Source organism: Fringilla coelebs (genome assembly GCF_963513975.1).
Source record: "Fringilla coelebs genome assembly, chromosome: 12".
Taxonomy (NCBI): Eukaryota; Metazoa; Chordata; class Aves; order Passeriformes; family Fringillidae; genus Fringilla; species Fringilla coelebs.
This window is the reverse complement of record NC_140038.1, coordinates 12,917,652-12,944,273: the sequence shown is the minus strand read 5'-3', so window position 1 is coordinate 12,944,273 and position 26,622 is coordinate 12,917,652. Positions and strand designations below refer to the sequence as shown.

At 38.6% G+C, this 26,622-nt stretch overlaps 1 protein-coding gene across 1 annotated transcript; it reads left to right on the top strand.

The window, feature by feature from the left end:
- Positions 1-223: 223 nt before the first annotated feature.
- On the top strand, positions 224-16,927 carry BNC1 (basonuclin zinc finger protein 1; the record flags this gene model as incomplete). The annotated part of the gene is given in 6 exon segments (XM_084213689.1): positions 224-287; positions 290-300; positions 10,550-10,652; positions 10,814-11,049; positions 12,271-14,192; positions 16,246-16,927. Coding segments are annotated over 6 exon segments (3,018 nt in total).
- Between the last annotated feature and the right edge of the window lie 9,695 nt (positions 16,928-26,622).

Here is a 26,622-nt window from a genome sequence, read left to right as displayed (position 1 = left end):
CAGTCTGCAAGTGAAGTCAGCTTCATTAGTTTCATGATGGCACATCAGTACATGGCTGGTGTTGCCGCTTCCTTCAAGCTACTCCCGGAGCATGATCTGGGCTGCCTTGGTTTGGATAAGCTTGTAAGGATTTGTCAGCCAGATGTGACAAGATTGTCAAGAGGCAAGTAAAGAAGGAGATCTGATATTAATCAGTGCATAGCTTGGAGCCAAACTTTCTCAAATGCAGTGTAGTAACATGTTCTTCTCATTTACTGCTTCTCTTTGTGGCTATAGAACTGCCACTGTCTGAGTTTGACGGTTAAAAGGGATGCCAGCTAATAGTCTTTAATTGTAAGGATACAATTCTAGGTGGGAAAAGATCATATGCTTCTATTTTTAACATCCTTTTGGAAAATAAGTGCAGTTTGTTGTAAGATATGCAAGCGTTACGTTAGACAAGAGTCTCTGTTTCTGTCCTTTGGTTTTAAAACAGTGAAATTGTGGCTCAACTCTCAGTGCTAGGGGAGTGGGAGGTGGGGGAGTCTCACTCCACTCCAGGTCATGGGGCAAAGTGGGTCCATCATTATGTTAACTGCTAACAACAGTGCGTGTTGGCTTGCTTTGTTCTAGTGATTAGAACAATATACACTGAAGAATACCTTTCTAATTGCTCCTTTTACAGAAAAGGGAAAAATATGGACTTTTGAAGAACGTATTAGATATTGAACTAGATTATTTACCATTGTATGTATAGTGCTGATAGTGGGCTTTTTTAATAATCAGTGTGATTGTGCAATTCTGTTTGAATCAAGCGTTAGAATTTTGAGCCGTTTGCAGTTTAATCAGACTTTTAACAATAAGTGAACATTTAAAAAAATAACTAATCTTATGGAAAATTTTTGTTATATTTAATATATTTTATAGATTTTTGCTTGACTGATTTCTTAAAAGTGGTTATTCTGTTTATTCTTTGAACTACTGAACCATCTGCAACCTATTCAGAACTCTTAAGAATAATGGTAACTGCAAACATATACAAACATTTGGGAGAGCTGAATCTTCACAAAAATAGGAAAAATTATTACATATATTGGGTCACTTCATGGGCTTTTACTTGAACTTCTGCCTCCTAAGTCTGAGGTGAGGTTTGGCCTTTTGATACGAAATGTCTTGACTTCCAGCTTCCGTGTCTGTTCGTGATACTGTTAAAAGATTTGTTCCTACATATTGAGCTTGTCATTCCATTTCCAATTCAACAAGCCAGTGAATTATTTGGTTTGCAGTAATAAAGACTTCATTACAATGATGCTAAATAAACCTCTGATAAAAATAGAAATGTTCTTGTTTTGGTTTAGATTACAGCTTTTGTTCCAGATAGGTGTTCTGAAAGCATTTTGGGATGATTTGGCATTTAGCAAACATTTTTCATGCAGATTTGAGCTGAAGTTTATGTACGGATCTTGAATTCGTTATTCCATGAAATATCCACCAAAAGTAAGGGAGAAAAACTGATTTTGCCCTCTGGGTCATCTCCTGTCCTTTCTGGCTTCAGTGGTGCAGTAACTCTCACAGTTTCTATGTGCTGGAAACCAGCAGGTTTTGTCCTAGCAGATGCTACAGTTGAAGTTTTACAGCAAATGTCATTGCCTGTTTTCTTTTCAGTTTTTATTTCTTCGTATTTTGTTGCTGTCTTTTAAAAAAATCCTAGAGATTGAAATTTCAGTATTCAGACTCAAAATATATTATTGAGGGAATGAGGAAAAGTGGCAGTTTTTAACCGACTTCAGTCATTTTAATGTAAAGAACAATATTTCATTCCACACTTTAAAACCATTAGAAAATTTAAACAAAGAGGGAAAAAATATTATTTTTAAAAATGCCTTTTTACTTCAAATTTCAAATATAAAAGATCATCAGTGAAAAACTGGTATTTTTTCATGTGAGAGAGAAACTGATGTCTGAACGCCAGGTGAAAATTTCCTCACCTGTGTTCAATAAGAAGGGATACTGAGTTTTAAATTGTGAAATTACCAATGGTGCTACACTGTTGCGTAAAATATTGCATAACTGTAGCACCACAGATAATATCGTGTATGTGTACAAATAGTGTTTGGGTTTAAAATTTATGAAAGTGCATTAAATGGAATTGTGTAACACAAAATATTTCAGAGAGCTGTTATTTCACTTTTATTCTTTAATCCATGTCTTTACTCCGTAGCAGGAAAAAGGAAGAGATTTTAAGCATGTATATTTTATGGCTTTGAGACTTAAGCAGCGGGATGAGGAGCTAAAAAATTTAGGATTGTCTTTTAGAACATTAACTCATCCACATTGCACACATGCGCCATTTTATAAAATATGTGAAGAGTTAAAGACATATTTTAAGGGCCTTGCAAATGATATAGTCTAATATTCCTCATTTCTCTGATACCTGTGCATTTGTGTTAATAACACTTACTTCTTGCATAGGGCTTGGACTTAAATATTTAATTCAACTGCAGTTTGTGGCTAGATCTGTAGATTCAACCTTTAGTGTAGCATGCTTAGCATGTCAGTATGGAAAAGCAGTATGTGCCCAACTTACTTGTTAGATTAAGTAGCATCTAGTGCTTTATAGCGTAAAATTTCACACCCTTTCTGTCCAGTGACTCACCTTTACCCCTTAAAGTCTGACCAGTGTTTGTCATCAATATGCAGCAATCTGTTACTCATTTTTGAAATCCACTAATAAGAATGATTTTTCCCTTAAATTTGTTAAAAAGGGACGTTACTTTAATATCTCGTGATAGATATGCTGCTTGATATAGCAAAATGTTTCTGACCTATGCAGGCTAGGGCAGGTATGCTGTGGGAACTGTAGCATCGCAGTCTGTTTCAGAGTCAAAAGTAAATAACAACTCTAAGATAACGATAACGTGGTGCTTTTCCTTCCTCAGTTTGTATTTCTTGTTTTCATTTCCAAACCAAACCGTAAAAGAGGCTCTGCCTATGTCCCTGAGGTGGACCAAGCTGTCTGTCAGCACTTACCTGTTGTTAACAAGCGAGATTAATTGCAGCATAAGCCAGTCTATCTACAGCCACGCTGCTGAATGGCAAAATGAAGTTCAACTGTCCAGTGCTTTTTGTTTAGAGTAGCACTCGAATGTGTGTGCTCACGCTCACATACACACACACACACGAATTCTTCTCTCTTTATAATTATTTTGACAGTGCCATTAGCAAGAGTTGCCCTAAGGGGCCCTGTAGGGTAAGTGACATGCATGAGGAGTGATTTTCATCCCACAAGTTATGCTGTGATTAAAGCTTGGCCTTGCAGCGTGGCTGCCTCTCTCAGAGGCAGCTCCTTGTGCTTCCTCGCCTGCCGCAGTACCCGGGACTGCCCCGAGCTCCTCTCCCTCTGCCACGGGGCCCCAGCTGGCCCTGGGTTGTGAGGAGTGTCAGCTCAGTGTCTTATCTCAGCTCCTCACTCCTAGGACTCTTCTCACATAGAAAAAATGTTTAATGAAGTGGTGACATGGGGACTGTCTTTTAAATCCGCAAGAAAGGTTGATTTGACGGAGTGGTGCAATCCTGTGAAGGTATTGTCTAATTTCACTTCTATCTTGCTGAGCTCATTCACTCTCCTCACATTTTTGTCTGTTTTGAGGACATTTTAGTCAATTATTAAAAGGACAATTAAACATTTGCAACTCAAAGTGCTCAGTTGCCTCCAAAAGAGAGATTTGGTCAAATTCTAGGCCAAAAATTATTTTGTTCAGCCCCACTGAGGGGGAGGGTAATGGGGTAATGCAATTTGCTCCAGGCTCAGGGTTGTAAATATCCTGATTATGCGTTGTCTTAGGCTGTGGATGTTTAAAAGGAGGTCAGGTTTTGGTATCTGACCCCAAATAAACAGTATGGATATATACATAAGGATCCAGATAATTAATGGATTGTATTCCATCGTCTTATCTAGAAAATGTATTCAGCTTGTGGCCTTTGTGTACTTCTAGAATAAAAATCATTACATAATTCTCCCACAGAACAGGGGTAAGTGGGAGCTGAGTGGTAGCTACACCAGCCAAAATTTTCAGTAGAATAGGATAAGATCAACTTCTAGATCAATAGTTGGCCTCTGAAACAAAAGCTTTTTGTCTGGACTTTCCGAAGGTTCTTGCACCTCCTAAACTTGGTAGGAATAAATGGTTGGTGTGAATGACAACCAGCCAGATTACCAAGGAGCCATTGTCAGATTAGGAACTGAGCTGTGAGTGTAACTTTGTGTTTAGTGGCACTGTAGAAGCAAATTGTGGCCCACCTCCACCTTTCCCATCTGTCTCCTAATCAGTCTCTTAAGCAGGAGACAATTCTCCTAAATTATTTTGCTAATAAGAAGTTTGTCATATGAATCATCTCAGGCCAGCATTTTTCATGTGTCTGAATGGAGAGGTTGGAGCTATTTGGTCACCTGTTTAATCTGTCACATCTGTGTACAACTTTACTTAATTAAAAGCTCAAAATACAGAAGATATCAGATATGTTTTCTGGATATAACAAGCTGCAAAGCTGTCTTGCTTTTTAGGAAAGCTATTTGTTGTTACTTATGTTTATTAAATAACCATTAACAGCAGCTGTTACTTTATCAAAAACCCCTGTTTCTTACAAAAGACTGTGAAAGTAATATGTGCATTCAGTCCAATATAATTAGAAACCTTATAAGGACATTTTTCTTATTTTAATAATTTTCTGTAATTATTTATTTTAATTTTTTTCTAAGCTTTAGTGTAGAAATAATAGAACTTGCAACAAGCAAGTGTAGTGGATTCGATGGAAATGTACTTGAATGGAAATCCCTTTGTTTCAGAGGCTCAGCCTGGGAAAGGCAGGCAGTGTTTCTGTGCTGTGGTAGTGAGGAACTTTCCAGGACCTTAAACACACGACAGAAGGAACCACCACAATACCGAGCTGAACACGTGCAAGTTGTAGCATGGGCCAAGTCTTTGTGCAGAGTAACTCTCAGCTGGGCCTTGCTGTCAGACCCGTGCGCATCAGCGTGCTGCAGTGCACTGCTCTTCCCTTTTCCCATTCCCACTGTGTGTCTTCCCAGCTCCACTTACAGGCAGCACAGGGCTTCCATATTCTGTCCATCCTCCAGGCATCTTGTTGCCACTTTGAAGTGAGCATGTCAGGAAGAAGAAAATGGCCCAGAGCCTTTCCTTGAAGTTGCTGCAGGGGCCCTCCTAATGGTCTCCACAGGCAGATGGGATTCAGAACCTTTCTAAACTGGGACTACATTGAAACTTTCAAGGAACAATTAGAGGTACAAGGTGCTTAATCAAACAGATTTAATATCAACATGCATTTCATGCCTAATTGTTGGGTTATGTCTTCAACAAGTACTTTCACCATCTAGAGCAGCCCAGAGTGCTTTTTGATTGCATGTGAAACATACTGGAACTAAAATATATGCCATCAAACTACAGAGAGCTCGATAGTGTGTTGAAAACTGAAGTCTGTCTTCAGGAAGAACAGACACAAGGACTAAATATGCTCTATAGATACAAATATATGTGGAATGGATAAAACCCCAGATATTAGTCTGATATGGGTAAACTGGATTGTGATACAGTGAAAGTAAGATGAACAAAATGTAAATTGAGAACTTGTTTAAATCATGACAAAACTGACAGGCAGTGTTATTTATCAGCAGAATATCCCAGGGGAAAGTGGCAAAAGTTGTCTGACAAACAATGTACACGGCAAAGCTTTGCTTATTGTATTGTGTGGAAAATCATGGCACTGAGAGAGATGCTTATGATAAGGCGTTTTTGATTTGTCTCTGCTTTCAGTCATTGTGCAAAGGATTCAAACACAAAAGTAATCAAGTGTAGCTCAGTGAGGAAAAAGGAACTTATTTAAACTCTGCAAACACAAGAAACCTGGTAGATTATAATAAAAACTGGGAAGAAAAAAATATGGACCAGAAGGGCAACTTTGCACTCATTTATAGTTACTGTTCTCTGTGAGAGGTGCACACTGATTTGGATTTGGCCTTTGAGTTAGCTGTGGCTGTACTTTCAATTTAAGAGATGGTACAGTACAGTATCCCTTTACTTCCCTTGCAAATGTTGTACAAGGAGCAAGCAAGAAAATATTTCCAAATAGCCAGACGTATGTCCCATGTTTAATTTTATTTCTTCCCCCACTTTAAATCATGCCTTTCTCCACAAATGCTGTTACTGTGGAGCCACTATGGGTCTATTCTGCAAATATGGGATTTGTCCCACTTCTTTCCTATAGAATTAGTGCCCACCAGAGCTCATACCATGGTGGGTTACATATATTCAGTGGGATTACCACTGATGATGAGATGGCCATAGGAGATATGGCTGGTTGCTAGAAACCCTTGAGAGAGAGCAATGAAAGCAGTATCTGCTATAGCTCATCTAATCAAAGTTTCTCTCGTGTATTTGTTTCATTTAACTTCTATTTCTTCTTCAAACTTGCATTTTAAACTGAGAGAAATTTCTAAGCCCTGCCTGCAAAATGTATTTCTGTAACCGGGCATCAATGACACCATTTTGTCGGTAATCCTCATAGCAGAGCAGGGAAACGCTCAAGTTCCTCATGTGATGGCAGCAGCTTGAAAAAAAGGCAGCAGTTTTTAAAGTGGGGAGAAGTTTTGTGCAAAAAGGCAAGGGTTTTTTATTAAATGCCAGAAGCGAGGGTGCTGTCCTGTGCATTTCTGTTGTTAAATAGTGCCAGGGTCATGTGGGACTTGCTCTTCCGTGTTTACTGGTGTCTGCACTTGCAGCCCTTGCTGTGTGCAGAGACCCAGTGCAGCTTTGCAGCATGAGCACAGATCTCCAATTCAGTCCTGACAAGGTCTTCAGTATTTCCTTGCCTCTTAATTTATTTCCCAAGCCAAAGTGCTGTCAAACCAGAACCCTCTTAACACTGAATGAGATTGGATACACTTATCGTGCCCTTCTTGTCTTGCTGCTTTTTTTAAAACCTGTTGTATGTTGCAAGTAAACATAGGTCCCAGGAGACTTCCTCAAACTTGCTTTGTGAAATGAAGCTCGATTATATACCCAGAATCAGCATGAGTATATCCCATTAGCCTGGGCTTTTCCTTAGCTGTGAGGGCAGTGAGTGGGTTGCAAAGAAACATTCGGTAACTTTTGAAGCATAATTGAAGCCACATCAATATCTGGCAAAAAAAGGATGTGAGCAGGCGTGACTTTCAGGCAGCACATGTTAAGATGCTGTGATTAGTAGTCAGATGCTTTTCAGTGACCAGTTTAATGGTTAATGTCTGTCTTGTAATGTGGGATCATTTTTATTTAAAGTTCAGCATTCAGATTCCCACGGTCATGCTGGTAAAACCACAGAACATTTTGATCAGTCTTTTCAACTCTATTTTTTAAAAGAGTTAAGAAAGTGAGTCTGATAATGGATTAGGAAAGATCCATTTGTGAAGGAGAGAGTGACTGGAAAGCAATACCAAGATCCTTGATGATAGCAAAAGATTTAGTTTTTTAGACCATCTGCCTTCTGTTTCTAGAAAATGAAATTAAATAATGATTTGAATGAAAGGATTGTACTTTAAAAAAATTCCACTGTAATTTCCTTCTACATTTCCAATCCTTTAATTATAATTTTCAAGCTTTGCATCTATGCAATACAGAAAGTTATTTCTTTGTTCTGCAGAATGAAATTGTGTGTACATTCCACTTGTTGGGAAAATAAAGCTTATTAAAAGCCTTGATATAATTACAGTATGTTAGAATAGGCTATTAAGGACAACAGGATTAACGGACAAAAGACAAGGGTATTATTTTCATGAAGTATTGCTAAATTTCTTTTCAATGAAGTCTGATATGTGTTAATTTGGGAGATAATCAAGGTGCATATGTTACAAATACCTTTTGAAGTTGAACAGTGACAATTTAAAACTGTTATTCGCTGATTATTTCAGAAGTTAATTTTGCTTTGTTATATATTCTGTGTTTATATATATTATTATAAATGCTGCTAGAAAAGCTTTAGGAGACACAGACGGTGACAAGCACAAATGAAGTGAAATGCTAAAAACCTGAAAAATCAGTCGTTTCTTCTTATGGATTCTTTCAAGTAGTTTTTTAAGTCAGCACAGATCCCCCATTCAAGGGTGCACCTTTGATATGTTAGCAGGATGCAAGGTAACTCCTAGTTTCCAGAAGCAATAATGTGACTTGAGAGAGCTCCAGTTCAATATTTAGAATAGAGGGGGAACTCTACTCTCTTTGTAACAGCTGCTTTCATATATGTAAAACAAAATGCCCTCTTTTTACTTGTTCCTGCGTTGGCATGTGCAGTCTTCTATGCATACACAGGAAAGCAAAATAAACACATGTACCATATAGAGGAAGGCTCTTACAGAGAGCTATGAAATGCAAAATTTGGTGTGGTGTATCGTTCTTCTCCAAGTACACAAATTAAATTAAAAAAGTAGTTTTAAAGGTCAGTGATTTGTGGAACATATCCAAAGGAAAAGGAATGAAAAAAATTTTGAAATCTCAATTAACTTATCATCATGACAGCTTTTTTCATTGTGCAGATTTCTGTTACTTCTTGCAGAAAAAGGAAGTACTCTTTTGTAATTTTGTCTGAAGGGGAATGTAAAAGATGCATTTATGGAATGCACTGCACCTTACAGAACCTAGCAGGGTTGCCTGTGGAAGGGCTTCAGTTTAGGCAAGTCACAGAATATTATGTATGCAGAGAGGCAGAAGACTCAATCCGCATTATTGTTTGATATCTTGTGGTAGAAATGAATCCACAGTCAGCTACACCTTTTCTTCCCCCAACCATTCCATAAGGAATTTATGGCTTTTTATTCTTATATGGAAGTATTTTAGGATCTAAGTGAAAATATATCCTCCATTAAAATGAAGCAATACTGCATAGGGTATTGATGTGCATTTTATGACTTTATGGAGAGCAAGAGCTTTTCTCAAGAACACAGGATTTTGCAACGGCTCCTTTAAAAGATTAAAGGCAAAGTGATTCAGAGATTTCAAGAGCCCTGTTGCCACTTGTTCCAATTCTTCAAATACAGACAAACCTCAGCATCAAGTCGTTGCAGTTCGGAGATGTGCATGTAAGGGAACTCCTGGATAAGCCAGACACTGAGATTTTAAAATCCCACTCCAGATCCATTACTGTGAAGTGCCAGACATCCCAATGTCATGAATATGCTTGTCTGTAGTAACCTTTTGTATGCAGTGTCCTCTTCTGCTCTGAGTCAGCCAGAGGCTCTAAGTCTAAAGAAATGCCCATTGCAAATCTCAGTGAAATTAACTTTCTGCCATGTACTTTTGAGTTTAAAAGTTTCTTGCATCCATCTTTCATAGCAAGTTTTTGGACAAACAGGCTTCCATGTATGTTTTCTGAAGTGCCAGTGTGGAAATGCCACGTTTCCTTTTTTCTTCAAATCTTATCTTACTTTCCTATGGGTGTTTTGAGGAGTGGAAGTTTGGGGAGTGCATAAATCCTTTGGAGAGGGAACATTAATTTAAAAGCAGAAAAATGCCGACATTTTACAATTGTATGATCTAACTCTTTTTCTTTATTATTCCAGTGAAGATATTCTGCACATCAATTTCTTTGCTTTCTCTCCCTCAATAAATATTCTGTTTATGCAGAAACTATTCTCAGTGCCAGATCCAAGCAGTGCAGAATCCTGCAAAAACTTTGCTCTGTAGCAAATACCTCCGGAGCTTTAACTAGGATCTCCAAGTTGTCTGTTTGCCTTCAGCAGCAGATGGGCACATAGAGAAGAAATCATATATTCCAGGAAGCAAGTTTGTATCACCCCATTGATTAGGGACATCTGAATATTAATTTGATTTGCATTATAGATGACCTTGGTGAAAGTAAAGTGATGTACAAATTGAACAGTGCAACTGGTGTTCTGTGTGCTCTATTTTGCTTTCAAAATGTGATTGTTTAGACTTTGAAGAGTTGAAGTACTTTTTGGTGAACTTTGTTACTTAGGAGCATTAGTGAACTCCTTTGATAGAATACAAATATTCCATGTGAATTCTGGGTGTGTAGGGCATGGCATCTGTGCAGAGCTGATGCATTACTCATTAGAACTTGCTATATTGCAGTATGGGGTGCCAGCAAAACTGCAAGAGAGGGAGTCTTCCATCTGTACAGCTTTGTTTTCAAACCTTCCTGAGAAAGTGATCATACATGAGGATCATAGCTTAGATGAATACATAATTTATAACAATAATTGTTATGAAGGTGCTTCAGCCTAAATAAATCCACAGAAGTGTTGCTATGTATATTGTTAAATATTCTGCTTCCATATTACTGTAGTGTTTCTGCTGGTGACTTGACTCTTCCAGGCAGAGGTCGCCTTGAGCCCTGTATAACTCAGGCCTTGCCTGGATTACTTACATTGCACATTGATAGGTCTGTGCTGGTATGTTAATTCTGTCTTCATGTGGATTTTATGGGGGTACTGTGGATGTATAATCTGCACACTCTGAATGGTGCTCATATATTACCTATCATGCTTTCCATTGATCTCCAGGCTATCCGGTGCACTCTCGTGAACTGTAGTTGTCAGTGTTTCAAACCTGGGAAAATAAATCAGCGACAATGTGACCAATGCCGGCATGGATGGGTAGCACATGGTAATATTTGTTTTTACAATCTATAGAAAACCATTTAGGATCCTCATAACTATTACATTCTTTTTGTGTCACTCCTCAACCCCCACCCCAATATTAGTTGCATTTCATTTTCTCTTTGTCATGACTCAAGCTTATTTACATTTTGTGATTTTTATTTTCAGCCCTGAGCAAACTAAGGATTCCAAACCTCTACCCATCAAGCCAAGTAGAAATAGTTCAATCCAATGTTGTCTTTGATATCAGTAGCCTCATGTTGTACGGAACCCAAGCCATTCCTGTGCGCCTTAAAATTCTGCTCGATCGGCTTTTCAGTGTTCTGAAGCAGGAAGAGGTGATACAGATTCTCCATGCTCTGGACTGGACACTGCAGGATTATATACGTGGATATGTGCTACAGGTATTTAGAGGGGCTTTTAAAATAGAAATATGTCAGTTAAGTAGTTTTCTATCTTAATCTTCTCAGTGGTTCACAATGTGTTAACAGTGTGGCACATCTGAAGGGCAGTAACAGACATGTACCAGCTTAATGGCAGAAAAGAAAGGGTGAATTTCTGGTGATTGGTCCCTTTTTTTAGTTGGACTTAATTGAAATCTTTCTACTTGCTCAAATCTAACAACAAAGGTAAGCAAAAATAAAAATCAAAAGTTACTGGTATTGTACCAAAGTAAAGGCTTTAGAACTTGTTCCAGTATTATTTAAACAGTGAGTTTGCTTTTATACAGCAGAATAATACATCAAGAAATAAACTTACCATTATTTAAAACACCAGGGACAATATTAATCTCTGGTAGTGCTATCGACCTTACTGGAGCTGCAGCCAGAGTGTATTTGGCCCTATGAGCTTACACTGATGTTAGTCCTTGCTGCTGTGGAAGTTACCTTTTATGTAAAGTAACATTATGATCTTACATTATGACATGAATCAATATTTAATGGTCTTGATAATCTTGCTTTTTAGTGTTAGGATTAAAAATATGGAATCAATTACCTTGAACCTCTATCACATGAAAAATTTATAATGTTACGTTCTTCATCATCTTAGAAACTCTTACATGCACTGTGAAAAATCTCAGTAGGCCATCAAATACATGTTCTGTGATAAAATATTTATTGTAGTTATTGGGAAAAGTTAGGCATAGCTAGAGTTTGAAAGAACTCCAACACTAGTGTAATTACAGCTGTGCTCTGTGAAAACTGGCAATAGATCAATATAGGTTCATTTGTTCTCTGATCTTAGTTGCTTGGAAGATTATTAAACTTGCAATGAAAGAATACTTGACTTAAATGAGGAGCTAAATCTTGGTCTGATTGCTCCATCTCTTCTGTCTGTGCTTACAGGATACTATCTGTTGTTCAGATAACATGTCTTAATTTTTGTGGAAAAAAATAGTTTATTGGAAAGTATTAATGTCAATTCAGGAAGAAATAACATCACCAATGTGATAAAATTTTGAAGGCATTATCACAGAATTCATATTAATCTCCTTAAACTGAATGTTTTTAATTTTTTGCTAGAGAATAAACTTTTAGTCCCTGAAAAGAATGAGAGATTTGAGGGGAAGTGTTTTTTGTTTGCCTTAACTAATGTCTAACTCATTTAAATATTTTTGGCTTTAGGATGCTTCAGGAAAGGTGCTGGATCACTGGAGCATAATGACCACTGAAGAAGAACTGGCTACTTTGCAGCAGTTCCTTCGCTTTGGAGAAACTAAGTCCATTGTAGAGTTAATGGCAATTCAAGAGAAAGAAGGGCAGTCAATCATAATACCACCACCAACTGCCAATTTGGATATTAGGGCATTCATTGAGAGCTGCAACCCACACAGTCCTAATTTTTCTGCTTCCTTGGACAAAATGAGTCCCACCAACATTCATCCTTTTGAGAATCTTGTAAATAACATGGCTTTCATGCTGCCGTTTCAGTTTTTCAGTCCAGTGCCTCCACCTTTGATAGGTTCACCACCAGAAAGACATTTGATTGAGCAAGGTCAAGACCATAGCAACGAAACCAAACAAGATCTTCAGATACCATTTTCTGAAAGCAGTTTCTTAACTTCTAGTTCTGCACCATTTCAAGTTGAAAATGAGAGGAGCATAAATGGCCCAGATATCACTAAAACGGAAGATGATGCCCTTTTAAGTGATTCCAGTTCACATAATACAGCAGCCAAGCTTGAAATGACAGCACTATCTCCAGAAAACAAAATGAAATCTGTTGAAAAAAATGCTGGGCCAAGGAAAGGGCGTGTCTTCTGCACTGCATGCGAAAAAACATTTTATGATAAAGGTACTTTGAAAATACATTACAATGCTGTTCATCTGAAGATAAAGCACAAATGCACCATTGAGGGCTGCAATATGGTGTTTAGCTCTTTGCGTAGTCGAAATCGTCATAGTGCAAATCCTAACCCCAGACTCCATATGCCAATGAACAGAAATAACAGGGATAAGGATCTAAGAAATGGTTTGACCATTGCTGGACCTGGAGATAGTAAAAGGACAGAATTCACCATTTTAACTCCAGATAGCAGAACTATTTCCAGCTATGCCAGCTCTTGTACAGATTCAAAAGGCCAGGCTGGATTTTCCAGTATTGGACACAACGGTGTCCTCTTTCCAAACCTGAAGACAGTACAGCCTGTTCTTCCTTTTTACCGTAGTCCAGTCACACCAGCTGAGCTTGCCAATACTCCAGGTACTCTTCCTTCTCTGCCTCTTGTTTCTTCCTCCATACCAGAGCAGCTTGTCTCCAATGAATTGCCATTTGACATGCTCCCCAAGAAGAAGTCTCGTAAGTCCAGTATGCCCATTAAGATAGAGAAAGAAGCTGTTGAGACACCCAATGAAAGTAGCGATGTTGCCAGCTCTGAAGATGATTCACGCCTGCAGGGGGTAAGCGATGGAGAGCTTGAGACCTGTGAGCATAAGATAGAGAAGCGGGTGACCGACAGGGTGGAAAAGCACCCCCATTCAGGTAATTCATGGAAATCTCTCTCTGGGGTAGAGGGCCCAAAGTATTTTGAATCTGTCTTTGCACCAAATAACAAATACATCGAGGATATCTCTGAGAATGAATTGCAACACTGTGAGAAAGAGGTTAAACCAGAAGAAAACCAACCATTAAAAATAGTTTCCCATGAGAGTATATATGAAGATCCAAAACACCACCACAGTGATGTTATAAAACCAATGACTGAACCCCCCATGTATATTAAAGAGCAGTCAAAGCACAGGATTCCTAAAAATGACTGCCCTGAATTGCAACACCACTTGCTGACCGGGGGCTTTTTCAGCACTTTGTCAAACAGGGGTGCTGCCATTCCTTGTTTTGAAGACTCTAAAGATATGGATCATGTCAGTCAACATGCACTAGGGATTCAGAAGGAAGAAAGCCGCTTTCATTGTGACATCTGTAAGAAGACTTTTAAAAACCCTTACAGTGTAAAAATGCATTTCAAAAATGTACATCTCAAAGAAATGCATATTTGCACAGTTGAGGGCTGTAATGCTGCTTTCCCTTCTCGTAGAAGTCGAGACAGGTAAGAAAATTATAAACAAAATTGTATTTATTTTACCATCACAATGGAGCCTAATTTGAAATTAAAATGAGTGTTTGAGGAATGGAGCCTACAAATATTTTCTGTGTATCCTCGTATAACAGGTATGATAACTTATCAGAACGTTCTTGAAATGAAAATCCATTGAAAGAAACATTTCCTTTCCACAAGACTACAAGGTATTAAATAAAGCCATGAAAATTTCATAACTGATAAAGACTGCAGTAGTTGAAAGAATACTTTAGTACATAAAGGGAAGGCCATAAGGGTATGAATTCAGCAATTTTCCAGTAGATGCATGTGTGGACTTACATGTTTAATATGTACTTTCAGGTATATTTTAATGTATACTGTGTTTTTTTTAAAAAAAGTAATGAGATCAATTTAGGAAATCTTCACTTGCCCTTGTCCTTTCTTTACTCAAGGATTTGGAACAGACTGGTTAGAAAAAGCCCATAAGAAAAGCAAGATTAGTCTTTGTCAGCCCAAAATTAACCTTATGCAGTGGTAGTCAAACTAACACTATCTGGTGTTTATCCACATCAGTAGTGCTTTTCTGTGAGATTAAATACTAATTTCTAAACTCAAGCATGAGCCCGGTTCAGTTTAATGTTCATTTCAGTACTGTCTTGTGATTATTTTATTTCAGCCTATTATGCATGTAAACTGAGCAACAAGTGCCAAAGCTTTGTTGTTGTCCATTAGTGATGTGTCTGAAGCGGTCAGTGATCGGTAACCAACCTACTGAAGTGCAGCAAAGTGTTACACGTTTTCCAAGTGTGTAGCAGTGTTTAGAGCAGCTTTTGGCTGCAGGAAGCATGCCTGGATAGTAGTTCAGAGTGACACGAGGTTTAGATTGTCTGTAATCTGCTAGGAGTGCTGGAGCCAGCTGATGCAATCCAGAGAGAGGATGAGCCAGTCTCTGAGGACTGGCCGCTGCATCTGAGATGCACAGATTCATCTGCTGCTGGCAGGGCTTCATACCCTGCTGCCTGCATCTTTCCAGATGTGAATTCCTCTCCACTGGAATTGCGATATGGGCCACAGGAAAGAAGGCCAGCAGTAAGATTTGCATTCACATGCCACAAATTCCTTCCCACACCAATATGTTGAGATAAGTTTTCACATAGGTGCTTTTGGAAGATGGGTTAAAAAAAAAACAAGCGAGCTCAGGAGTTATTTCACAAGCTTTGTACAAAACAATAGTTATTTGGAACAACTTTGCAGATGTTTCTAGACTTTAACATAGAGTAGTGTGACTACAAGTGCTAAATATTTCTGTGCCTTTTATGAACACTTCATGGTTCTGTTTAAACCATGCTGGCAAGGAGAAAGACAAATGTTTTACCAGTATTACAATACCTTCAGCCTTCTAGACAGAGCCTGTAAGTTCCCAGTGAGCTGATTAATAATATTCAGTGAGGAACAGTGATTCTGTATGTTTTGGTGGTTTTAAACTGAACCCAGAGGTGCCCATTTGAAAACTGCAAGTTGCATATAGTTCAGTTTTCTTATTCAAGGAAACTCCTGCCAAGAAAAGGCTCTGTACTGATATGTACAGCTGCATCCTGGACGTGGCTAGAGTACATGGGATCATCAGCATATTTTGCAAACTCAGGTGTCAATCCTTTCCTGCTTTGTCCATTGGGAAACAATCCTGTTTCTTACCCACCTCAGTCCATTCTCTGATCTCAGTTCAGTTTACAGGTTTTTAGTCTACCTCCACCTCTTTTAGGCTTAGCACTGGATCTAGCAGAGCAGACAGCTACCCCCAGAGCAAGTGAGACTCTGAAACATTGATTGCTGTAGAGTTATTACATAGAATCTGATATATGCCGGTGCAAGCAAGTTCAGAAACCCAGTCACATGTGTAAATTGTCCATGTGCACTCTGTGTGGTAGTTGGTCAAATCTGAAGTATACAATTCATGCATGCTACTAAATATTGATTTTCCATTTTTTGTTTATAATCATTGTGAAACAACTGCTAAGTGAGGTGAAACACTTTCTTGCTAAGCTTGTCTTTGTTCTTCTAGACATAGTTCAAACCTAAATCTTCATCATAAACTTCTGACTAAAGATACACTGGAATTCAACAACCATTTCAATGCAGCATACCTCTTGAAAGACATGGCTAAGGAGTTTTGCCAAGATGTCTCTTTAAAACAACACGTTGGACGTACTTCTGTAATCTTCAAAGGAGTGAACAGAACAGGCAGCTACATTTTTCCAATGAGCAAAATTGCAGAACCCTGTTCTGAGAGTTATGGATATGATCCATTAAATGATGGAGCTGTTCTGGATCTAAGCACTACTTCCAGCGTTAAATCTGAGAGCAGTGCTCATTCTTCTTGGGATTCTGACGGAGGAAGTGAGATATGCACCATGCCCATGGATGATAGTGATGAAAGCTGTGAAGGACCCAGCCTAATGCCCAATGATGAACTCTACCAAGACTGTTCTCTAATTGAGAAGGCTAATCAAAACTTTATGAACTTACCTTCCAGTTTGCCAATAACTTGTCATATATGTCAAAAAACATACAGTAATAAAGGAACTTTCAGGGCTCATTACAAAACTGTGCATCTCCGCCAGCTCCACAAATGCAAAATCCCAGGTTGCAACACAATGTTTTCATCTGTTCGCAGTCGGAACAGGCACAGTCAAAACCCCAATCTGCACAAAAGTCTGGCTGGGTCACCAACTAGCTTACAGTAAGATCAGACTGATCTTAATTTATTTCTGCTAAGAATTAATCATTTCAATTAAGGAATGTGTTAACATTAGTTTTATTTAAGCTCATTTGACTTCTAGGTCACTCAACAACCACAGTCAAATTCTTCTCTCCTGTGTGTGCTCTCCAGCAGTTTCAGTTAGCAAAGCTTGGTGCTGTAGTTTTTGTGCAATTGTTTGATGTTGAACAGCTAAAATTTCTGTAAGGAAAAGAAGAAATCTTAGAAATGGGGGTAATAGGGAGACATTAATTAAAGTGTTTCTGATACCTGTGAAGTATTACTTGCTACAATAGGAGCTTCAAATGAGAACCATCATTGCTTGTGTTTACATGTTTAATGGGTTGTTGTGTTGTGTAAGAAATGAGTAATGATTGGGATGAGTTTCCTCTGGTTGGGTTGAAAATTTTGAGGCTACCATTTCATTCCTGAGACCTTAGTCTGAAGCTGACTTGCAGTGTTAGTGCAACAGAATATAAGTACTTAACGATATCCCAAAATCCAAAGGAGAAAATTCAAATTTGGAGAAACTGCATGAAGTCCAAATCATCTGAAATTCCTGCAGTCCTTACTCTTTAAGTTTGCATTTCACTTCAGTAAAGGTTATAGTATTTTGGATTTCTTAGAATTTAATACCATTTGCTTTGCAGGAAAAGGGGCTACTTAACTTGTTGGCAGAATAGCCTGAATAAATCTGAGTCATTCTGATAAATTGTAATGGTAGAAAGAATGAACAGGTTAAGCTAAAATTTCTACACTGTTGCAAATGCATCCATAAAATAAGTGGGAAAATAAGCCCTTTAATTTAAAATGCACTTTTTGAGTTCTATTTTCAGAAAGAGAAAAGTTTTATTAAAAATAGGAGGGGAAAGAAAAAGGAAAAAAATCCCCAACCAAATATCCAAACTGCTTAGGAGTTTGAGGGTGCAATTCTAAGCCTCTGAGAGAAAGTGATAAAATGGATGCAGTAGATAGATACATCTTTTATGATGCAGCAGTTATTTTCTCTTACCAATGGGGGATAACATGTGTTGATCTTTGTAACAATAGAAGAATGCTTATCCTCATTCACACCTCTTTTTTTTTATAAGAACTTTGTTCAATATCTGTTAAAATGTTTCATATCTTTGAGGTTGCCCCTGTAATTAACAGTATTCTGCATTACGTTCTATGCACTTAAGAAGACTGGCCTTGCATTGTATTTAAAAACACTTTAATATTTAATTTGTAGTCACATCTTACAAATGCTGTGTATGTACTTGTGGTGTGTCCTTTTTCAATCATTTGCAAAGAGGAAAAGAAATAAGAAAGCAAGTCTTACAGTACCTTTTTTTAGTTTATTCCACCAGTGGAAATCTGTTGATCAGTTCTAGTATGCAAGCATGACATTGACAGCACAATCTGTACATATTATACCAAAGTGCTTACAGTATTTGTGGTTTCTAGAACTAGCCTAGTTTTCCAGTATAACTGGATCTTAGTCTTTATTCATTTTTGTGACTGAATAAAAATAGACTGAAATTCAGGATTTCATATGTATGTAGAAAGAATAGTACAATGCTATTGCCATATGTCTTGATGTTTAACTTATTCTAAAAAATACTATGGTATTGTAACCATTTCATATTGTATAAAAGAAACAAATGTGGACTGATTATTTCACCAATTCTTTTGAAAACTGGTTTGTGTGTGAGTATGGGTTATGCAAGGAAGAAAACATGACACAGTTGTAAATGTTTGTGCTCACTAGAAATGGTTTCCATGCGTTGTGTAAAGTAATCTTCTATTTTTTTAATTTACTGTAGGTTTATGTGATATTTAAAATAATCCATTTGTGCTTGAAGCTGTCAGGAAAAAAATATTAGCCTGCGGAAAGTTGTGCCATTGCTTTGAGGTTTTGTGTTCTGGGGGGAATCGGTGGTTTGGTTTTTTTGGGGCGAGCAGAGTGGTGTTTGTTTTGTTGAGGCTTTTCATTGTTTTCTTTGGATTTTTAGTAGAAACTCATATCAGTGGGGGTCATAGTTTGAAAGCTAAGGGCACAATCACAGGAGACACAATTGCTCCCAGCCTTTTGATAGTATAAATCAATTATTTGTTATCCAGCTATTTCAAGCTCTTTTTTTTTATACATATATATATACATATATATAAAAACCTTTGTTTAATCATTAACTGGTTTTTTGAAACAAAATGTGATGTAAACAAATGTAATGACCATTTATTTAGTTTTCACTGTGTCAAAAAAAAGAAACACATTTGTATACCCTAATAATTTTGTATGTGTTAATAAAAACCAATAATAATGCCTCTGGTTGATTCAGAAAAGTAGGCTTTTTTGCTTGAAAATACTGCTACTCTTAATTTTTATTTTAAAAATGAACAATTTCTGAGAACACATTCTGTCTGTGGAGAGCACTGGTTTGACAATGGTACTAATTTATTCCATAATAAGGAAGTGTCATTATATTAATGAGCCATTAGAAGTAATGTAATAAATGTTGTCAGATATTTTATTGATTTTTTTTTTTTTTTTGGTGCAATAGGCAAGGGTAGAGGTTCGTTTAAAAGCTATCAGCTAAACAGAAGGTAAATATCTCATCATTGAGAACTACACTGAAAGATATTTTGTGCTCTCTTTATTCTATATACTTTGGAAGGGTTTGGTGGGGGGTTTTTGTTATTTCTCCAAAATCTGGACAGGATGGGAGATTTCTCAGAATAGGCTAACCCTTAGTACCCCTAGAGCAGCATATGTATCTCATGAAGCATTTGTGTAGCTCCCTCCTCCTAATGACCACAATGTGGCTGGACCAAGCCTTGACATCTCCTGTTAGTTTTAAATACGTGTGATGCTTATAGCAGCCCGTATCACATATTCACCACAGATGTTGAAGGAAGTAACCTCACTTCAGAATAGTAGTACTATTATTTTTGGAGCTTTTCAGAGTCGGTCTGGAGAGCTGAAGCAGCTTCCCCTGGCTGGGGCTCAGTTCCAGAGATGTTCACATCTGCAATCTGTGAGTATGTGCAGTTGGGGGTTCAAATCTTTGCCTGAGATTTGAACTGGGCCTGGGCATGCCCACCCTTGCTACTTGAGTATGTTGCTCCTTTTTTATTTTTATATTTTGTCTTCTCCCTTAGAAAACAAGAACCTCAGAAACTAGATCCTGTCATCTTTCTGTGGCTCCAAAGGAGAAGGCATGGGTGCACGCTGGGGGGTAGCCACGCCGAGCTTCGAGTTTCAGAACACAGGTATTCTGAATAGTTTGTGGTAGCAAATCTATGTCCCTCTGGAACAATGAATGTCCTGGTACTTATAGGAGTATTTGCAGAAATCTATTTTGAATGGAGTGTAAGGAATCTGTTTTTATAGCCCCAATTTTCTAAGTACTTTATAAAGAACTGTGGCAAAACCAGAGGCTGTTGTTTCTAGTGAATCTTTACTAAAGTTATACACTGCAAAACCCAGCAAAGTGGAGGAACAAGTTCTGAAAATACCTGTCTGATGCCCTGCATTGAATAGGGAAGCCTAAAAAACAGCTAAACTACTTGGACTTAATCCAGGGATTTTTAAGTGGTGTGCCAGGTCCTCCTTGAAAAAGGTTCATGAGCAATTTCTGATTAATCAGCAAGCATAGATTTAAGAAAAGCAGCTAAACTGAAAACACCTTTAGAATTTGAGATACAGCCCATAAGGATTCCATTCAGCCTGCAAGTGAGCATTCATTTCCAAGCTGAAATGAGAGTTTGAACTGGGAAGGAGACAACAGTGCAATAAGAGGAGGAAGGCTGGATCAAAGGTTTTGTTCAGAGCAGCATTTACTGGCAGTCCCCTGATTTGAGGGCAGGGCAAGGCACAGTTTGAAGTAGAATTAAGTATGCATAGCATGATCGAGTCAGCTTCGAATGACTTGGATAACTTTTGGAAAACTCTTGAACAGATTGCTGGCTAGAGAAATTTCCACATAACCTCAGCAAGCATGTTTCTGAAGGTAGACTGGCTTTTAATTTTCCCTTGCCTTCACCCCTCACCCCCTGGCTCCCCTTCTTTTGGCAGTCCTTGGATGATGTGAGGTTGCTAACTTGGAAATGTACTGTTGAAACATCACCCTGCTAAACTGTAGCCCTGTCAGCTCAGTTCCCTGTGAGTTCCCTCAGTTCCCCACCCTCCAGCTTTTATGTGTGGTCTGTCAAGAGGCAAAGGAAAGATAACACTGAAGTGACAGTCCCTCTCTGGTGAGCACGTCATCTAATTCTCACTGGTTTAAAGCTTCATGGAAGTATTTGTAGCCTTTTATGTTGTGTCTCTGTAGCTCCTACCCTAAACTGGTAAAACTTACTGTGAATTACTATCCATTATTGCCTGTGGATGCTTGTGTTTAATAAGCAGATAAATTGCTTTGACTGCTGAATGCAGCACTGAAAGGGTTTTTCAGACTTGTGCTTGCCAAAGTCTCTAGCAAAACTCTTTGTAATTTGGACTGTGAGGAGTACCATATATCAGCATCATTCTACAATTTTTTGAATTTTTTTTTTTCAATAACTTAAGGCCAATTCAAAGATGTCTTAAGTGTGAGCTGGTTCTTTGCTTCAGTCTTTTAAATCTCTGGTCATTATTCTTCTTGTTCTGTAGTTTCTGCTCATTCAGTGTAAGGATTTCCAAAATGTGTTAGTTTTAACACGTGTAATATTTCTGCTATTGTTAGCTCCTGCATCTGCCACTCTTTAGAAGCTTGCAAATTTAGGTAATATTTTCAAGTCTGCCAATATTTTCAAGTCTGAGAAATTGTCAGGACTGTGAAATTAGTTATCACTTTATGGAAAAGCATGTTGATGGCTGCTTGGAAAAAGGTCCTTGATGGATGTACCATGTACTAGAAGAAGCTCAAGCCTTCCCTGTCATACAATGATATGAGAGAGAGAACTCTGTACTTTTGAAGCTTCTTTGTCCTTTTTCAGTCTTTGAGTCAGACTTTAAGTTCCTAAGATGTGTGGCACATTTCCTATTCACTCCCTGTCTGTACATCTCCTACCCCAGACCAGTGTCTCTCAAGAGCAGAAGCCCAGTCTGCTCTACTCACTGAAGCCTAAAGCCAGTGAGGTGACTGTCAAGGATGAACTGAATTATCCTGGATTGTTCTCACCTCCTCTTTGTATCCCTTCAAATTTAGAAACAGATAGTCCTAACATTTGTTCAGTGGCAACAATAAACTGCAATGTCTTCTTGATTTTTTAAAAAAGAGGATCCCATAGTTGTAAGTAATATATTACTGGTAAGGCATGTACTGAGCAACTTGCACTGCAGAAAAACTGAGCAGATGAAAAGATTTCAACCTGAGTTCTCATTTTAATTCCAAAATTATTATTTTTAACTATAGTCATTATACAAGCTGTTTTCTAGGAAAATATCCTATTTGAATCTGCTGATTTATAAGAATGAAAACATGTATATGCACTTCATGCATAAGTGATTTATGCACACATATATATCAATACATAGTAAAATTGCATATGCATAGGGCTGCATATTCATGTTAAACCTAATTCTGTTCTCATTTATGGTAATGTAAGTTGGGAGCAATTTCAATGAATTTAGTAGAACAAGGCTTGTAATACTGGAATCATGTCTCAACAAGGATCATTAGCTACATGTGTGAGTAAACAGGCCCATGTTGGCTGCTTACAGTGCTTTGTAACTGCTAACTTACTAAAACAGGTTAAAATATTATACCATGAAAGAAAAAACAAGTTTTTATTCATTTCTATGCCCCCATCTCCACAAAAAATTATTAGTGTGCAGGCAATATTTCTGCATGACCAATGTAACAACTGTACTAGTGTTATCTTTGCTGGTAAGACAGCATGAAACAGATCCTGCCTAGATATAAAACGCTGACTCTGAGTGAGCTTGGCTAGTTTAGTCAAGTTCAAAATATGGACAGATATGCCTTATGACATTCCGACAGTCTCCAGCCAAAAAATCTCAAAGAGAACAAAATGTGTGAGTGTATGGAGTGTAGAGATGTGGAGGAACCAGGAGCAGCCAGAGTGACTTCAGAGGAGACGCTAGGAAAACAACATAACTTACTGGAGAGGAGACATGTTATTGCTGCTCTGGGAAGCCAACATCTGCACCTCTGTGTGGGATGATATAAACCGTACGTTGGATTCCTGAGCACAGAGAGGCCATGTGCGAGCGAGAGGTACGCGCAGGCTTCTCAGGCTGCGAGCGGCTCCCAGGGAGTGTGCCCCAAGCCAGAAACTTGCCTAAAGCTATCCTGTGCAAAGTTATGCTAGGCTTGGCAATGATATCTGCAAAAATGGGGGCTTCTCTCCCTTCAGAAAGGGCTGTGGGCAGAGCTTCCCCTTTTTGCAATGGCCTGTAGATTGTGAGCCCCTTTGCCTTCCTCAGCATATCCAGGGAAAACTCCTTTGAGTGAAACCATCTACTTGGCTGTCCCAGCACTCTGCCTCCCTCTGCTTTAGCACAAAACACCTTCACCCTCTGACTACAAAGGGCAGTGTAGCTAGAGCTTCTGCTGTCCCCATCCTTATCTTTCAGCTGCTTTGTCTCCTTCCTTTCCAGGGAAGGTGAGGGGCCATGGTGCACCTAGGTTTTTCTCACTTCAGTGGAGTTTGATGGAAATCCCTAGTCTATGTGTTTCTTTTTCTCTGTTTTACGATGCACAAACAAGAATGAAGAAAAGCAGTAGCTGAGCATGAAACTGGGGCACTGTAATTTGGAGAGCAGCCACAGGGTGGTTCTAAAGAGGGAAGGTGTGCATGGAGCACTCTTAATGTTGTGGGTGGCATTTGTGCACTTTTTTGGTTACCACCATCCACAGAGAGACCATCTTTGATGAAGAGCTCCTTTTTGAATATTATTTGTGGCAGAAAGGGAGAATATCTTTTTTTGAAACAGTAGGAACTGAATGGAGGTGAACCCATTTTGGAATCCATGCAGGCATGAACAGCTGCTGCCAGTGAGTGGATGATGCCAGTGTGCAGGAGATTAAGCAGAAGTGGAGGAATATCTGCATGTTGAAAAGAATGGGAAAATGTCTGTTTTCTCTGTTCCTACACTTTTCCCTGTTGCATTTGGGAATGCTCCTCTACCTTATTTTCCATGTATTCTGCTATGATTGTATGAAGAAACCTCTTTAAGGCTACAGTTGGAAAGCAGTCTCTATTCCCCACCTGTATCTTTGTAACCTGTATCTAACCTGTATCTTTATCTTTTTATAATAAAGGGATGGGGGTTTCCCCTGTATTCAGACCATGCAGTTCAGCTGGAAAACAAAACTCCAAAAAGCAGTGCCTGTTCTCATATGGAGCTGCCAGCACTGCATTACACACACTCTGCTCTCTTGCTAGTGCCCTTGAGCAGATGTGAGATGGGTCTGGTGCAAGCTCTTCTTGCAGAGGAGGGGAAGGCTGTCTACAGGTAACTGAGCTGGTTGGCATCAAAACTCCAGCCATAATTCTAAGCTTTGTTTAAAATTAAGCAAGATCTGTAGATGCATTTTATTGCACACTCAGAGCAGTAGTTTTTGACTTCCTAAGAAAATTGTGAGAGTAACACAAAGGTTTGGGTGTACACTGGGATATTGCAGAACATTTAAGAATCTGGTTCCACAAAACCCTTTTTGTGTCCCTATGGAGGACTATTGCAAATGTAGTATAACATCATTTTTGCATGATGTTATATTGCCACAGTCTAATTTATTCTTAAAAAATCTTCAGTATTCACAAACAATCACTTCCTCCCTTACTAGTCGTTTGTTTACAGCAGTGTAAATTACTGGGTTTAGAGTTAAGGAGCAATAGCCACTGTTTGGTCAACTGTCCTCTCCTTTCTATTGCCCCTTTCTGTGACTGAAAGAAATAAATTTGTTGTTAGCTGGCATTTATGTTGTTTTACATGTCAGGCTATTATTGTAGGGAGTGGGTGATATTTAAAAAGTTTTTGGCCATTTTCTCTGTCCTGTGAGGACATGTTCAACACAGGTATGTCCTGCTGCACTCTTCTGGCTGGAATTAGAACTGGCCTCAGCAACCTTTTCATTGCTAACAGCAGGAGGTGATGCTAGTTCTGCCACATGCCAGATGCCTGTGTAAAATCTAACAGAGGCATGCTTTAGAAAACTAAAATCTAAATTTTCTTTCCTTTTGTTTCAAGTGGTTTATAGCATTAATACCCCAGGCACTGCCTCATTGACATGGATTCCTTACAGCACCCTGCATTTTGTCCTGTGAGGCCTGTTGGTCATTGTACCAGACCAAGGTCATGAAGTGGGCAGCAAAAACCAACTGTTACTGCCTCAAACATTGGGATAATAAATACCCATGATCATGTTAAGTGATGGAAATATATCCAGTGTTGCACATCTGGTTTCAGGGATGCATTAACCCAGACAAAAACAATAGTCAAATAGGGAAAGTAGAATAATTTCCAGGTCAGTAATAATAACTGTTCACACAGCACTCAGGGGAAATCAAACACATGCATTTGCATTCAGATATGTACTACAAACACAAGAAGTCTGCATATTCTTCTAGAAAAGCATGCCAAATTTTCTTTGGAAAGTTGTGGTTTTAATCACATTAATTACATGTTGGATTTGGGCAGAAGACCACCATGATGACATTACATCAACAAATTTTGCACTAATATAAATACCACAAAGAGTCCTGCAAACTAAAGTGAGCACACTCTATCCCAGAAATCCCTGCAGAACATGGTTTAGCAGAGCAGACCTGCAATGTCAGCCTTGGCACTTGGCACCCTGCTTCTGAAATTTAGAGGACCTTGGGATGCTAGTAGCAGTGATGCTTTTCTAGAAGGGAAGATTTCTGATTTCCAATTTCTTGTTTTGTATTTACACTTTCTATCTTCATATTAAATCACAGCTCTTCCTTGGATATATTTCTCTTGAATGGATGTAAGTAGAAACATGGATGTAAGCTTTAGCATGGGTGTAAGTAGAAAATCCCAAAATTGCACAAATTCTGTGAGCAGCAAGGAGTACCTTTTTTCTTAATTTAACATCATAGGAGAGTCTCAGGGCATTTTAAATGAAGATGAAAATGTTTAATTCTGCATACAGAAAATGCTTTCAAGTGAAACATACATTGCAAAGAGAATGCTCCCTCCCCAGAGTTTTGGCCTTGCAACCTCTCTGAAGGCCCAGGACTGAGTCAGAAGGACAGTTGGAATGCTGTTTTGTTGTTAGAATAATTATATGCTGCCATGTTAGCAGAAGGAGGTTACCATATGGAAGAAGCAGCTAGGGGTAAGTGGATATTCAAGAGAGGTGTAAGCTTTATAGAACCTGTGTTTGACCTGCAGGATAGTCCAAGATTTTGGATCCAGGTGGGTGACCCTGTGTCCATCCTGGTGCAAGTTTCAGCTTAGAGCTTTGTTGTGTCTTAAGGACTAGTGCCTTAATGCATTCAAGGACATGCACCCAGGGCTATTTTCATTGCAAACTTCAGGGCTTAAAATGCACCCACTGTGTGGTTGGGTTGGGTGTACTTTGAGGTTTTTTTCTGCATGGTAAAATGACTTTTTCATCCCCCTTTTCCAACCTAGGATCCTGGCACAAAGTTCTGTACTCTTCTTAGCAACTATGTGGCTTCCTGGCACCAATGCAAAACTTCAGAACTATAACTTGATTAAAT